Source organism: Schistocerca americana, chromosome 1 (assembly GCF_021461395.2).
Source record: "Schistocerca americana isolate TAMUIC-IGC-003095 chromosome 1, iqSchAmer2.1, whole genome shotgun sequence".
Taxonomy (NCBI): domain Eukaryota; kingdom Metazoa; phylum Arthropoda; class Insecta; order Orthoptera; family Acrididae; genus Schistocerca; species Schistocerca americana.
Window position 1 is genome coordinate 1157846282 of NC_060119.1, and position 16842 is coordinate 1157863123.

At 42.6% G+C, this 16842-nt stretch overlaps 1 protein-coding gene across 1 annotated transcript in view; it reads right to left on the minus strand.

Moving 5' to 3' along the window:
* Positions 1–16842, minus strand: part of LOC124551651 — a 111242-nt gene that overhangs the window by 68923 nt on the left and 25477 nt on the right. The window contains exon 2 of the mRNA XM_047126456.1: positions 14565–14688. Within this exon, the coding sequence (XP_046982412.1) occupies positions 14565–14688 (124 nt within the window). The remainder of the gene's footprint in view (positions 1–14564; positions 14689–16842) is intronic.

Consider the following 16842-nt stretch of genomic DNA (forward strand, 5'->3'; position numbering starts at 1 on the left):
TCCTATTTCTGCTGTTTGTAAATGACACTAGCTGACAAAATCAATGACAGAACTACAGTAGATGACATTAACATTCAAATTAGATCACACAGTGGGGAGAAGCTTAAGAATTGCCACATCAGTTATGCAAAGTTCAGCAAAGTGAGGTTGGACCAACAGGCTCATCATAAATTCAGAAAAAAACTGTGGCAGTTAACTTTCACGCCAGACAAAATTCCATCCTGCAAATCTTGTTTTCACCATTGAAGGAAAAAATGTCTCAGATATAAGTCATGCAAAATGTTATAACGTCAAGTTCAACACATATATTTCAGAATGACACAACACATATAAGTCACGGAGTAAGTTGACAAGCAAGACATGTGTACACGTTAGCATTCGAATGAGCACTGAGTCCCAGTCTAGCGGCCACTGCTCGGCTGGCTGCTTAGGTGGCGCAGCTGCTGCATGGCTGGCAGACAGCGCCGCATGTAGAGGGCGCGCATAATTGCGCGGCAGCGCTTTGAATGATCGGTGAGTCACAACACTTTTCCCCCCTTTGAAATTGTTGCACTGGTCTTGATGGAGGTGTCCTGGAGATGGCTAACGTCCATAGACGTTGTTTGACTCGCCATAAAGTCTCGAGGAGGAGGCTTCCCGTACGGACGGAAGTGTCCCTGATGATAACGGGTCGAGATGACAGGAGACGTAGGGGTCGAATCTGCTGGGGCCCCATGCACCAATCTGCCCGTTGCGGCAAGTCCAGTTGATATGACAGGAGACATGGGCGATGTGTCGGCGTCCGTTGGAGGAGGAGGCGAGTAGATTTGCTCTGACAGAGGATGGTCATCCGGTTCCTGCATGGGCACGTCTCCTGGTGGCGTCCGTTCTTGTGCTGGCATCGCGATGACGGTGAGAGGGCTGCGTTGTGAGTATTGAGAGATGCCAAGATCCCGAGTGTCAGGTAGAGCCGAAGTTGGTGTAGCGGCATTCGGAACAGGTGTTGCTGGCACACGAGGACGAAGCTGGTCCAAATGACGCACTGCAACACCCGTGTCCATCTGGATTTCATACAGGCGTTTGCCACGGTGTCTTAAGATGCGGCCCGGGCTCCATTTTGGCCGCCTGCCATATCCCCGTACCCAGACGAGGTCGTCGCCGGTTAACCGGCCAAGTGAAGGCACCCACGGCCGTGAGGTGGAAGGCCGTAGAAGATGAAGTAGCGTGCGGGGCTGTCGGCCATGTAAGAGCTCAGCCGGGCTGTGGTCACCCACGGGGGTGAAACGGTAAGACGCCAGAAACTGGAGAAGCGCATCATCAGCAGCAGAAGAAGTCAGAAGTTTCTGCATCTGAGTCTTAACTGTGCGGACCAGTTGTTCAGCCTCACCGTTGGATTGTGGATGGAACAGCGTGGCCGTGACATGCATAACGCCGTGATGAGCACAAAAATCCGCAAAATAGGAAGAGGCAAATTGCGGACCATTATCAGTAACAAGAGTAGAGGGGAGGCCCTCCAAAGAAAAAATGCGGGCGAGAGCACTGGTGGTTGCCAGGTAGTAGGCGACGTGCAACGGACAATGAAAGGAAAGTTAGAGCAGGCGTCAATTACGAGGAGCCAATAAGTACCTAAAAAGGGTCCCGCAAAGTCAGCATGAATGCGCTCCCAGGGCTTCTCAGGCGAAGGCCACGGTGACAAAGATGACTTCGGGGCAGCGGCCTGTGACACACAAGGGCCGCAGGCAGCGACCATGTGTGCTATTTGAGAGTCGATGCCAGGCCAGTACACATGACGGCGCGCCAGAGATTTTGTGCGAGACACACCCCAGTGCCCTTGGTGAAGGAGGCGCAAGACCGAAGCACGCAAAGACGCAGGTACCACAACACGCGGCGAAGCATTGTCAGTGGAGAGGAGGATAACACCATCCCTAGCCGTGAGGCGGTAGCGCAAAGTGTAGTAGTTCCGCAACGGGTCAGAAGTCTTAGCGGACGGGCGATCTGGCCAACCCTTCTGAATACAGCGTAAAACCCGGGAGAGGGTAGGGTCAGAACCCGTAGCAGCCGTCAGCCTGTCCCCAGTGATGGGGAACCCGTCCACAACCCGCTGCTCGGCAACATCCAGGGGGAAACACAAAAGTTCGTCCCTATCGAATGCCTGATCAGGACCCATGGGAAGGCGAGACAGAGCATCAGCATTTGCATGTTGAGCCGTTTGCCAGAAATGAATCTCATAATTGAAACGAGACAAGTAAAGAGCCCAACGCTGGAGGCGGTGTGCAGCCTTGTCAGGAAGTGACGTTGATGGATGAAACAAGGAAACAAGTGGTTTGTGATCTGTAACAAGATGAAATTTTGAGCCATAGAGAAAAACACCAAACTTATGAAGAGCATAAATAATGGCCAAAGCTTGTTTCTCAATTTGAGAATACTTTTGTTGGGCATCCGTGAGCGTTTGGAGGCATAAGCAATGGGTTGTTCCGAACCGTCAGAAAAACGGTGCGCAAGGACTGCACCGACCCCGTATTGAGAGGCATCTGTGGCAAGAACAAGATGTTGGCAAGGTCGATAAGTAGCCAGGCACGGGGCCTGTTTCAGCATAGTCTTCAATTTCTGGAAAGCCGCTTCGCATGACGCCGACCAGTGAAAAGGCACGTTTTTATGCAACAGGCGATGCAACGGCTGAGCCACCGAAGCCGCAGATGGTAAAAACTTGTGATAGTATGCTATTTTTCCCCAAGAAGGCCTGCAGTTCCTTAACAGATGTGGGGCGAGGAAGGGCATCGATCGCAGCGACAGTTTGCTGAAGCGGACGAATACCATCCCGAGAGAGTTGAAACCCCAAGTACGTGATACATGCCTGAAAAAATTGTGATTTCTGAAGATTACATTTAAGACCGGCAGTCTGTAAGACATGAAAAAGTATGCGGAGATTTTGAAGATGTTCTTCAGTGGTGGAGCCAGTGACAACAATGTCGTCCATGTAATTGATACACCCATGGACAGGGAGCAATAATTGTTCCAAGAATCGCTGAAACAGAGCAGCAGCCCTAGCAACCCCGAATGGCAAGCGTTGGTATTGATAGAGGCCGAAAGGCATGTTAAGGACCAGAAACTGCCGGGAAGCAGCGTCGAGAGGAAGTTGATGATAAGCTTCTGACAGGTCAATTTTAGAAAAATACTGGCCTCCAGCAAGTTTAGTGAACAGTTCTTCAGGACGGGGCATAGGGTAAGTGTCGATGAGGCATTGAGCATTTACAGTGGCTTTGAAATCGCCACAGAGACGAATATCACCATTTGGCTTAGCAACGACAACGACAGGAGAGGACCACTCACTGGAAGTGACAGGAAGCAAGACCCCTGAAGTAGTGAGACGATCCAACACCCGTTTCACCCGATCACGAAGGGCCACAGGAATGGGCCGAGCCCGAAAAAACTTAGGCCGAGCAGTGGGTTTGAGCGTGATATGAGCTTCAAAGTCGTTTGCACGGCCTAACCCAGGAGAAAAAAGGGACGAAAATGTCGTCGACAAGGAATCCAGTTGAGCATAAGGAATAGCATCAGAGACAATATTGACAGAGTCATCTATGGAGAACCCAAAAACGCGAAAGGCATCGAAACCAAAAAGATTTTCAGCGTTGCTCTGGTTGACCACAAATATGGGAACAGTGCGAACGACGGGTTTGTAAGATACCTCAGCATTAAACTGTCCCAAGAGAGAAATCTTCTGTTTATTGTACGTCCATAATTGCCGAGTGACAGGTGACAGGAGTGGATAACCCAACTGAAGATACGTCTGAGAATTAATTATAGTGGCAGCAGAACTGGTATCCACTTGCATGCGAACATCTCGACCAAGGATTTGGACAGTGAGGAATAACTTCCCTGAAAGGGAAGAAGTGCAATTGACAGACAACACAGAATCAGAATCAGCGTCATGTTCATGAACATCATGTATGCGGTCGGATTTGCAAACGGAAGACACATGACCTTTCTTTCTGCAATTGTGACACTCAGCCCAACGTTGGGGACAATCCTCGCGTGAATGTTTCGTAAAACACCACGGACATGAAGGAAGTGGCCGGGGGTTTTGCTGCAGTTTCTTAGCGGGTTGTTTATGGCTAGGCCGAGGCTGCGCGTGGGAGCGCACTGCGGCCACGTCGGCCGGCGGGGACGCACCGCACGCGTCATCAACAGCGCACAGAGGTTGTATTTCAAAGACATCACCCCACGCCTCTACTTGCGCCCCAGCGGCGCGAGAAATTTCAAAAGAATGCGCAATGGTGAGAACTTCATCTAGAGTCGGATTCGCCAACTGAAGGGAACGTTGCCGAAATTCTTTGTCGGGCGCCGAGCGGATAATAGCATCCTGTACCATGGAATCGGCATAGGATTCTTTGTGAACGTCAGTAACAAACTGACACTTTCGACTGAGGCCGTGAAGTTCAGCAGCCCAAGCGCGATAGGATTGATGTGGCTGTTTTTGACAACGATAAAAGGCAACACGAGAGGCTACCACATGCGTTTGCTTTTGAAAATAGACAGACAGAAGTGAGCACATTTCAGCAAAGGACAAAGACGCAGGATCCTTCAAAGGAGCCAATTGCGACAACAACCGATACATTTGAGGTGAAATCCAGGAAAGGAACAGAGACTTACATGGTTGTTCGTCCATGACATGAAATGCCAAGAAGTGCTGTCGAAGACGTTTTTCAGAATCAGACCAGTCTTCCGCCGTCTCGTCGTAAGGAGGAAAAGGAGGTATAGCCAACGACGAGAAACGCCCCGCATTTGACGCCGCGACGAAATCGCGAATCGCCGCTGTTAGAAGAGTTTGCTGTTCAAGGAGATTTTGCAATAGTTGCTTGGCAGTAGCCATGGAACCCTGTGGGTCAACGGTGAAAAGGAAAAATCCACTACCTTGTCGCCAATTGTTATAATGTCAAGTTTAACACATATATTTCAGAACGACACAACACATATAAGTCACAGAGTAAGTTGACAAGCAAGACATGTGTACACGTTAGCATTCGAATGAGCACTGAGTCCCAGCCTAGCGGCCGCTGCTCGGCTGGCCGCTTAGGTGGCGCAGCTGCTGCATGGTTGGCAGACAGCGCCGCACGTAGAGGATGCGCGTAATTGCGTGGCGGCGCTTTGAATGATCGGCGAGTCACAACACAAAACTTTTACACGTACATATTTAGGAAGATATGAAGTAAGAGTTGCACCTTAACAGTCTAAACAAAAATACTGAATACAATTATGTATGCCGTTAGAATGCTTTCTCAAAATACAAGCTGCTCTTCATTGGCACAATATACTACAGCAGTATACAGTTGCTACTAATGTACAGAATCGGTTTTGGGGATATTCCACAATTTAAAAAGTATACACTTGCAACACAAAGAAAGATTATCATAGTGATAAAGCAAGCTAAATGCAGGGAGTCCTGTAGACTCCTTTTTAAGAGCCAGAAAATACTGCCTCTGCCTTGTTTGTATGTATATAAAATACTTATCTTTACAAAAGGGAGCATCTTCAAAAAAAGAAAGTATCTTTGAACATAACTATGATTTTCACTCATACAAAACTGGCATATGCTTAACCTACATGAACCACAGTAAGTAAAAACGTATGTAAAAGAGAAGTGCATCACATTACAGCTATGTTGTATAACTATATGCATTCTTACTTAAAAAGCATATCAGCATTAAACACTTTTAAAGTACAAGGGAATGCTGAAAAATAATGCCTCAGAATTTTTTATGTGAAAACTCTTGAAGCTTTTTAAATAAAACTTTACTAACATTCTACATGTTTATTCTTCATGTCTACTTATCTGTTTCTCACCATAGACACCCTGTGAAGAACAAAAGACCAATTTATTGTTAACATCACTGTAGAATCTTTTATTTTTGTCAATGGAGCCATAACCTTGCCCATAACTGCACCATTTCTTCACTAACAAAGTGGAGTCCTTTTATTTTTGTCGGTGGAGTCACAACTTAACCCCTCACTGCACCACTTTGTCACTAACAAAGTGGAGTCCTCAAAGGTGTTCTTCAAGTTTTGGGAACAGACGGAAATCAAATGGGACTGTATAGATGATGATAAACTACAGTGAACCTGAGGCATCAGATTGTTGCAGATGTCATAGCACTTGTGTGTGGTCTAGCACTGTCATTCTGAAGGAGAGGGTGCACCATGCTTGAACAAACTCTTCGAATTCCACTTTCAATTTCTCTCAGACACCACCATGTTACATGCTACAATTCAGAGCCCTCTAGCGATAGAGGGTTGCAACTTGCACCAGTGAAGTGTGAAAGTCAATCGAGTAACATGCATGACATGCAATACCACACAGTAAAACATTTGGAGGCACTACATTTCAGCATGCCCTCATAGAAACAGTTCTTGCTTGAGTACTGCTTCTACTCTGTCTGTATTTTTGGAATATCATAATAAGTAACCCTGGTACACAAAATATTATTAAGTCTTTGGTGTGACGTCATAAGCGCGTGACTGCGTGTGAGATCGCTCTCTAAGTTTTCATCTATTTTTAGTTTTCAGATATATATTTTAACTGTTTTTGTGATAATATTTACTATATAAGTGACTTATTAGTGGTTTCTTCATTCACCTCTGCATTTCGTGTGTTGTGGCCTGATATTTGTGAGTGTTTCGTATCGAGCAACTTAACCTCTTACCCGTGTTTACATTCCGCGCTGACCAGTTGCAGCTGTAGCGGCGCATCGAAAGCTAAGTACTAATTAATTGTTTGTGTATAGTATTTTATTTAGGAACTTTAGTGGTCTTCAACCGGTGTTCTTGGTGTTTTCCGGTGAAATAACTTCAGAAGAAATTTTTGCGAACTGCTTTCAGTTTCGTTACTGTCATTAGACGTTTGATTTTCTTTCTGTGTTAGTATTTTGTTATATTCTCATTTGTTGTTGATTAATACTTTCAATAATAGTAGTTACTTCCCTTGTAGAGCAAGTTTGTGATAATTGTAGTCAGTTTTTAACATCTTCTTATTGTAGTAGCGGAACTTAGATAAAGTTGTTTTCTTGTTTCAATAATTGTAAAATTTTACCATGAGTGAGAAGTGTGGGCTTTGCCGTAGGTTCGTGAGTAGTGGATTGCGGTGTGAGACTTGTTCGAAGTATTTTCACTGGGGGGAATGCAGTGGGGAAGCCAGTGGGCATTCTGGTGAGATCCTCTCCTGGAACTGCAGGTTATGTAGCAAGAGTAAGTTGATAGAGGAGCAGGAGCGTAAGATCTGTGCCCTTCAGGTGCAGTTGAAAAACGCACAGGAGGAGCTAGATAGGATGAGGAGGGAGAAGGGGGTTGGGGAATGGGAGCTGGCTGTTGGCAAGAGATCTGCTAGGAGAAGGAGATTTTCAGATAGCTTTACTATTGGTGTTTGTAATAGATATGACCAACTGTCAGAGTCTAGTGGAGAGGAATCTCTAGTAGCTGTAGATGTAGGAAGTATGCAGCAGACCTCAGCAGTTACGGTGGCTAGGACAGTTGCAAAGTCTAAGAGAAAGAAGAAGGTTCTGCTGTTAGGTAGTTCTCATGGTAGAGGTGTAGGCCAGCAGTTGCAGGAAGTTTTGGGGAGTGAGTACCAGGTCACCAGCATTGTGAAGCCTAATGCAGGATTGGCTCAGGTGACTTTTAACATAGGGGGGTTATGTAGGGATTTTACTAAAGAGGATCAGGTAGTGATTGTGGGTGGGGCTGGTAATAGTATTGATAGGGATGGGAAGTATGACATAGATGGTGACCTGGAAAAGATAGCCACTCAGACTGGCAACACGAATGTGCATTTCGTGGAACTGTTTCAGCGTCACGATCGGCCTCATCTTAATATAGCCGTCAGGCGTAATAACATGAGACTTGGGGGTGCGCTGATGACAGAAGGCATGAGTCACATTTCAGTGGTGTCGGTGGAGTCTATCAGTAGGACGGGTTTCACTAGACATGGCCTGCACCTCAACAGGTATGGGAAGGGGAGGTTGGCAAAACTTATAGGTGACAGCATAGGTGGGGGTGGTGGGATCACTCATGGGAAAATTCCGGTAGTTGTGGGTGTTAGAGCTGTACCTTTTTTAGATTGAAGTCAGCTGATAGGTATTCCTGCTTAAGGGAAGTCTCCTTAAGGGAAGTCTCTCTAACAAAGAAACCACTTTCTACAAAGCTTGGGTATCCGATTAATGAGGGAATTAGTATATTTCATCAAAATATACAAGGTATTCGAGATAAAGTTAGTGAACTGCTTATAGATGTTGACTCTGAAATTATTGGTATATCTGAACACTTCTTAAATAAGGAGATAATTCAGAGGCTTCCTTTACCAGGATACAGGTTGGCTGGCAGCTTTTCTAGGAGCTCTTTGCGGTGTGGGGGAGTAGCCATGTATGTGAAAAACGGTATCCCATTTGAGTCAATTGATGTTTCAAAGTACTGCACTGAAAAGGTGTTTGAATGTTGTGCAGGTGTGGTTAAATTTAGTGGAGCTAAACTTCTTACTGTTGTTATTTATAGATCCCCAGACTCCGATTTCACAACATTTTTGCTAAAGCTAGAGGAGGTTCTTGGTTCACTTTATAGGAAATACAAAAAGTTAGTTATATGTGGTGACTTCAATATTAATTGTATAAGTGATTGTGCAAGGAAAAGGATGCTGGTAGACCTCCTTAATTCATATAATCTTATGCAAACCGTATTCTTTCCAACGAGAGTGCAAGGGAACAGTAGAACAACCATAGACAATATTTTTGTTCATTCGTCATTATTAGAAGGGCATTCTGTTAGCAAAAAGGTGAATGGCCTTTCAGATCATGATGCACAAATTTTAAGTCTAAAAGATTTTTGTGCTTCAACACATGTTAAATATAGTTACCAACTTTTTAGGAAAGCTGATCCAGTTGCTGTACAGACTTTTGTAAACCTTATCAAGGAACAAGATTGGCAAGATGTTTATAGTGCTGATACAGTAGACGATAAATATAATGCTTTCCTCAAGACTTTTCTCGTGCTCTTTGAAAGTTGCTTTCCGTTAGAACGTTTAAAACAGGGTACTAGCACAAACAGGCAGCCTGGGTGGCTGACTAAAGGAATAAGAATATCTTGTAGAACAAAGTGGCAATTATATCAAAACGTTAGAAACAGTCAAAATCTAAATGCAGCAGCCCATTACAAACAGTATTGTAAGGTGCTTAAAAAAGTTATTAGGAAGGCAAAAAGTATGTGGTATGCAGATAGAATAGCTAAGTCTCAGGATAAAATTAAAACCATATGGTCAGTCGTAAAGGAAGTGGCTGGTCTGCAGAGACAGGTCGAGGATATAGAATCAGTGCGTAGTGGGGATGTCCGTGTTGCTGATAAGTCGCATATATGTACAGTACTTAATAATCACTTTCTGAATATAGCAGGTGAACTAAATAGAAACATAGTCCCAACAGGGAATCATATAGCGCTCTTAGAAAAAAGTGTTCCGAGACTGTTACCTGAAATGCTCCTCCATGATACTGACAAGAGGGAGATTGAGTTAATAATTAAATCACTAAAGACCAAGAACTCTCATGGATATGACGGGGTATCTAGCAGAATACTGAAGTATTGTTCCACGCATATTAGCTCAGTACTTAGCCATATCTGTAACTTTTCCTTTAGCAGTGGTCGGTTTCCTGACCGATTAAAGTACTCGGTAGTGAAGCCACTTTATAAAAAGGGAGACAGGGATAATGTTGACAATTATAGACCTATTTCTATGCCATCGGTGTTTGCTAAAGTTATCGAGAGGCTTGTATATACAAGGTTACTGCAGCATTTAAATTCACATAATTTGCTGTCAAATGTACAGTTTGGTTTTAGAAATGGCTTAACAACTGAAAATGCTATATTCTCTTTTCTCTGTGAGGTTTTGGACGGATTAAATAAAAGGTTGAGAACGTTAGGTGTTTTCTTTGATTTAACGAAGGCTTTTGACTGTGTTGACCACAAAATATTACTGCAGAAGTTGGAACATTATGGAGTAAGGGGAGTAGCTTACAATTGGTTCGCCTCCTACTTTAAGAACAGAAAGCAGAAGGTAATCCTCCGCAATATTGAGAGTGGTAATGATGTTCAGTCCCAATGGGGCACTGTTAAATGGGGCGTTCCCCAAGGGTCGGTGCTGGGGCCACTGCTGTTCCTTATTTATGTAAATGATATGCCTTCTAGTATTACAGGTGATTCAAAAATATTTCTGTTTGCTGATGACACCACCTTGGTAGTGAGGGATCTTGTGTGTAATATTGAAACATTATCAAATAATGTAGTTCATGAAGTAAGTTCGTGGCTTGTGGAAAATAAGTTGATGCTAAATCACAGTAAGACTCAGTTTTTACAGTTTCTAACCCACAATTCAACAAGAACTGACATTTTAATCAGACAGAATGGGCATGTTATAAGCGAGACGGAACAGTTCAAGTTCCTAGGCGTACGGATAGATAGTAAGCTGTTGTGGAAAGCCCATGTTCAGGATCTTGTTCAGAAACTAAATGCCGCTTTATTTACCATTAGAACAGTATCTGAAATAAGTGACATTTCAACACGAAAAGTAGTATACTTCGCATATTTTCATACGCTTATGTCATATGGTATTATTTTTTGGGGTAATTCTTCTGATTCAAAAAGGGTATTTTTGGCTCAAAAACGGGCTGTTCGAGCTATGTATGGTATAAGTTCGAAAACCTCTTGTCGACCCCTATTCAATAGTCTGGGAATTTTGACATTGCCCTCACAGTATGTATTTTCTTTAATGTCGTTTGTTGTTAGCAATATTAGCTTATTCCCAAGAGTTAGCAGCTTTCACTCAGTTAATACTAGGCAGAAATCAAATCTGCATGTGGAATGCACTTCCTTGACTCTTGTGCAGAAAGGAGTGCAGTATTCTGCTGCATCCATTTTCAATAAGCTACCACAAGAACTCAAAAATCTTAGCAGTAGCCCAAACACTTTTAAGTCTAAACTGAAGAGTTTCCTCATGGCTCACTCCTTCTATTCTGTCGAGGAGCTCCTGGAAGAGATAAAAAATTAAGCAAATTCCAGTGTTACAGTCTTGATTTTCTTTATTTAAACTAACGACTTGTTTCATTTTATGTGTTTCTACAATCGTGTTATAATTTCATGTATTGACTCGTTCCATGACCATGGAGACTTCTCCTAAATGTGGTCCCACGGAACAATAAATAAATAAATAAAAAAAAATAAATAAATATATAATTATATCAGTTTATTTTGTTATTTACTTTGATTCTGTTGATTATATACTCTCAGTTAATATCTACTGTAAATGTGTATCAGTTGTTACCCCTGACATGTCCTATATGCTACGTATAATCAAAGTACTAAACATAATTTACTGGTTCAAACAAAAATAAATAAATATGTGAAAAGATTGGCTACAGCATTTGTTAATTAATATGTCTCATAAGTATAATAACTTTTATGGTAAAACTAATCTATTACAAATTAGATTTGCAATATATGACTGATATTTGGATGCAGCACCTACAGCCTACATGAATAGAGTATTCGAGCTTTAGAAGAAAATGACAGTCCTGCAGGGACAATTTCATCAAACATAATTTACTAACTGTGTATGTCTGTAAATGAGGATGTAGAAAATGAGTACAGATGTTCATTATTAAAATACACAAACTAGAAATGATCATCACATGAACCTGAGAAATTAAAGGGCTACAGATGACAGCACATATACAACTGGAAGACATTTCTTTAACAGGTCACCTAATGATATAAAGCAACTGCATGCAACTTCTGTTAAAGACAAAAACTATATTAAAAGTGGTAAATATTTATTAACAAAAATCTAATGTGTGCATTTCTATTTATCTGTTATATTTATTGTTTGCTTTCATAAATGTTAAATATTCGGAAAATGATAATACCCCCAACCACTAAGCTACTGTGGGCACATAAATAATAATAATTATTATTATTATTGTTATTGTTATTTATTCTTATTATGACAGGAATAATGTTTGAACACTGCTACAAGTGTACTATAGCCTGCATCATCAGAATTTGCAGTTTTATGTTGTACAATTTTTGCATATTTTGCTCTTACTTAGAATACTGTGTATGTCAAAACAATGATGTCTCCAGCACAATGGTCTCATATACACATGTGGTATGTTTTGTTAATTATTCAAAATGAAAACTCAAGCAAGAAAACTATTAAATTGTGGGACAGAATTGCTGGTCTGTACATGTCTTAGAGGGCAAAATATTTAGTACTGCCGACATACTTAAAAACATGACACTATAATAACTATTAGTTCCTCCCAGGGGATTGTGAAATACAGGGTAGAGTAGGTCACTAAGATTCCAGGATAAGAGGTAGCCATCTCTTGTGAGAACTAAGATAGCTCTTGCCCTTACAATAGGCAGGTCCCCTGTCATCTTGGGATCTGAGTGACCTAACCTACCTTCCCCATTCTATCTGTTCCATCACCTGAGGATGAAACTAACAGGACAGGTCCATGTACTTTTATTGTCATATGTGTTTGTTGGTAAAACTATGAATTTCGTACCATGAGAGTACCAGTCAGCAGTTCTGTTTCACAATTTGATGACTAAATACTGGGTTATTACAAATGATTGAAGCGATTTCACAGCTCTACAATAACTTTATTATTTGAGATATTTTCACAATGCTTTGCCCACACATACAGAAACTCAAAAAGTTTTTTTAGGCATTCACAAATGTTCGATATGTGCCCCTTTAGTGATTCGGCAGACATCAAGCCGATAATCAAGTTCCTCCCACACTCGGCGCAGCATGTCCCCATCAATGAGTTCGAAAACATCGTTGATGCGAGCTCGCAGTTCTGGTACGTTTCTTGGTAGAGGAGGTTTAAACACTGAATCTTTCACATAACCCCACAGAAAGAAATCGCATGGGGTTAAGTTGGGAGAGCGTGGAGGCCATGACATGAATTGCTGATCATGATCTCCACCACGACCGATCCATCGGTTTTCCAATTTCCTGTTTAAGAAATGCCGAACATCATGATGGAAGTGCGGTGGAGCACCATCCTGTTGAAAGATGAAGTCGGCGCTGTCGGTCTCCAGTTGTGGCATGAGCCAGTTTTCCAGCATGTCCAGATACACGTGTCCTGTAACGTTTTTTTCGCAGAAGAAAAAGGGGCCGTAAACTTTAAACCGTGAGATTGCACAAAACACGTTAACTTTTGGTGAATTGCGAATTTGCTGCACGAATGCGTGAGGATTCTCTACCGCCCAGATTCGCACATTGTGTCTGTTCACTTCACCATTAAGAAAAAATGTTGCTTCATCACTGAAAACAAGTTTCGCACTGAACGCATCTTCTTCCATGAGCTGTTGCAAACGCGCCGAAAATTCAAAGCGTTTGACTTTGTCATCGGGTGTCAGGGCTTGTAGCAATTGTAAACGGTAAGGCTTCTGCTTTAGCCTTTTCCGTAAGATTTTCCAAACCGTCGGCTGTGGTACGTTTAGCTCCCTGCTTGCTTTATTCGTCGACTTCCGCGGTTTACGCGTGAAACTTGCCCGCACGTGTTCAACCGTTTCTTCGCTCACTGCAGGCCGACCCGTTGATTTCCCCTTACAGAGGCATCCAGAAGCTTTAAACTGCACATACCATCGACGAATGGAGTTAGCAGTTGGTGGATCTTCGTTGAACTTCGTCCTGAAGTGTCGTTGCACTGTTATGACTGACTGATGTGAGTGCATTTCGAGCACGACATACGCTTTCTCGGTTCCTGTCGCCATTTTGTCTCACTGCACTCTCGAGCGCTCTGGTGGCAGAAACCTGAAGTGAGGCTTCAGCCAAACAAAACTTTATGAGTTTTTCTACGTATCTGTAGTTTGTAGTGACCATATGTCAATGAATGGAGCTACAGTGAATTTATGAAATCGCTTCAATCATTTGTAATAGCCCTGTACAGATGATGATGTGTGTGAAATCTTATGGGACTTAACTGCTAAGGTCATCAGTCCCTAAGCTTACACACTACTTAACCTAAATTATCCTAAGGACAAACACAAACACCCATGCCCGAGGGAGGACTCGAACCTCCGACTAAATACCCATCTTGATTGTGTAAAACTGTTTCATTTCTTTGCATGTATAATTCATTCCTTTGTATATATAATTAGTCACCATTAAATATCATCCAGTTATCAGGATTCCTCGTAACATACTTTTCACATAAACTAGTGAATATTTCAATCTGAAGATTCTACAAAACTTCCTGGCCTTTATATTAGTTCTGCTTCATATCTCACATAACATAAAACCACACATAACTTACCTATGCTTGAACTACATCCCCATGCTCTACCTTACTTCAAAAACCACACTATCATACAATGGCATGATCACAATGCAAGACAATCTTCCTTTCATATTCTGTAATGTAATTTACCAATTTGGTAAGAACAAAGGTGTCATCTGTTGTTGACTGATGCTTTTTCAGGAACTTAATCCTTAGAAATGGGACATCTTAATGAAAGAAATGATTAAAAGGCATACTCACAAGTATGAGAGAACTGATTGTAGCCATGTGAAGTATTGAGACTTTCTTCCACACAACAGGATCAGTAGACATTTTCAAGAGCGCACAGCCAGCTGTCAGTCGTAGCCAAGATGACTCTGCATTGCTAAACCACATTTAATAATAATCACTGAGATGATATAATATTTCATAGAACATGTAAACATTCAAACAGGTGTGTGTATGTACGCGGGTAGGGGGGGGGGGGGGGGGGGGGGGGGGAGGGAGGTAGTATCATTATACGCTGCTGTGCAAAACTTGAGGATGAAAGTAACTTTTGCATGCTTGCCATTGCCAAGTAACATAGCTCAATGAAACTTGGACAATACATACAAATAACTACTACAGTACAGTATAGAAGGCAGCTGAAATAAATACGAAATGAGATGAACAGAAACGACACTCTTATTCAAAGACAATAATAACACTGAAAACACCATGATTTCGTGATTTATGATGGTACCCTGGACAGTATGTGATCACCACAGACAGCAACGCATGCTCTTCAACATGCTCCCATTCTGGGCACAAGGGGTGTAAGGAGTTCTTGTGGTAGGCAGTTTCATTTCTCCACCAGCATGGTTGACAACTGCTGGAGGGCTGTTAGTGCTTTTGGACATACTGCAATCTGATAATATTCTTCTTGGGTCTGCAGCTGGATCCTGAAGTACATCTAGCTAAAATATTTCTGCGGCTCACTGGGCCGCCATCTTCAGGCGATAATGTGTTGCATGAGCACGCTGTAACTAAATTCAGATTGCGAGCAGTGGCTCCTTAATAAACTGCAGAAAGCCAACAGCCAATGTGCAAGAAATCATCATAACTGCCCTCTACTGACGTAACCATAAGGTGCTGAAGTGGTAGAAGCTGGTGAAATCAGTAAACCATTATCAAAAACTATTCTGATGGGTGAATCAAACACCACTGTTTTTTTAATTTCTGATAAAACAGGGTTCCAAATCTTATTTAAATACTAAAAAACAATGGTCTCTGATTCAGCCATTAGTGTAGTTTTTGATAACGATTTATCGATTTCTCCAGCTTCCACAATTGGGGGCCCTATTATGTTCACTTAAGCTAGAGGGCAGTGATGATGATTTCTTTTGCATGTGCTGTTGGCCTTTTGTAGAGTGTAAAGGAGCTGCTGCTTGCAGTCTGAATTCATTCTGGCGAGTTTGTGCAACAGGTTACTCACCTGAAGATGGTGGCCAGGTGCATTGCAGAAGTAGTGTGGCAAGATGACTTCAAGATCCGCCTGGAGGTCCGAAAAGAATATTATCAGTTGTTACGTCAGGAATATGTCTCCCAAGTGAATCTCACATGCGCTCAATGGGCCTTAAGTTGGAACAGACAGGCCAATGCATTCACTAAATATCCTCTCATTCCTAGAGTTTTCTCACCCACACATTTTGATGGGGTTGTGTATTTTCATCCATAAAAATGAAGTCTTGACCAAATGCATCCCAGAAAAGACATGAACGGAAAATGTATACAGTGTCACAATAAAGCTGACTGGTGACTGTACCATGTTCAAAGACATGGTTGTCATACATTCATCCAACATTATTTCTCCTCACACCATAACACCTGGACCACCAAAACGGTCATGTTTGAAAATGATCCTGTGTGCATTACACACTACCACCTCTCGACATCTGAAGGTATGTGATGCACCCAGGAACATTGTCGAACATGACAATGGTCGTCCAGGTGTTATGGTGGGGGGAGGTATAATGTTGCATGGGCAAATTGATATCCAAGTTTTTGAACATGGTACACTGACTGGTCAACATTATTGTTCCCCATTTGTATCTTTTCAGGGATGCATTCAGTCCTGACCTCATTTTCATGGACGACAATGCACAACTACACCAGCCTGCACAAGTGAAGCAGCTCTTGTAATAAGAAGATATTCAGTGACTGGACTGGTCTGTCCATTTCCCACAAAGTAAGTCTATGGCACATAGCATCCACTATAGTGGACAGCTGTAAATGGTTGCTCCTCTGGCATTTTCAATCAGTCCTGTGGCTGCAAATGCACACAGTCCACAGTAGTGGGCATTGCCTACTGGTGTTGTGCCCTGCATGCATTTGCAGCCTCATGAGTAATTTAAAATGCCAGAGAAATTAACATTAAAAACTGTCCACCGCAGTGAAAATCATGAACTTCAGCATGAAATCCAATTGAGCACATGTGGTATTCAATAGGGAGTTATATTTGCAGCACGACCAGATGCACCAACAAACATCCACACTGGTG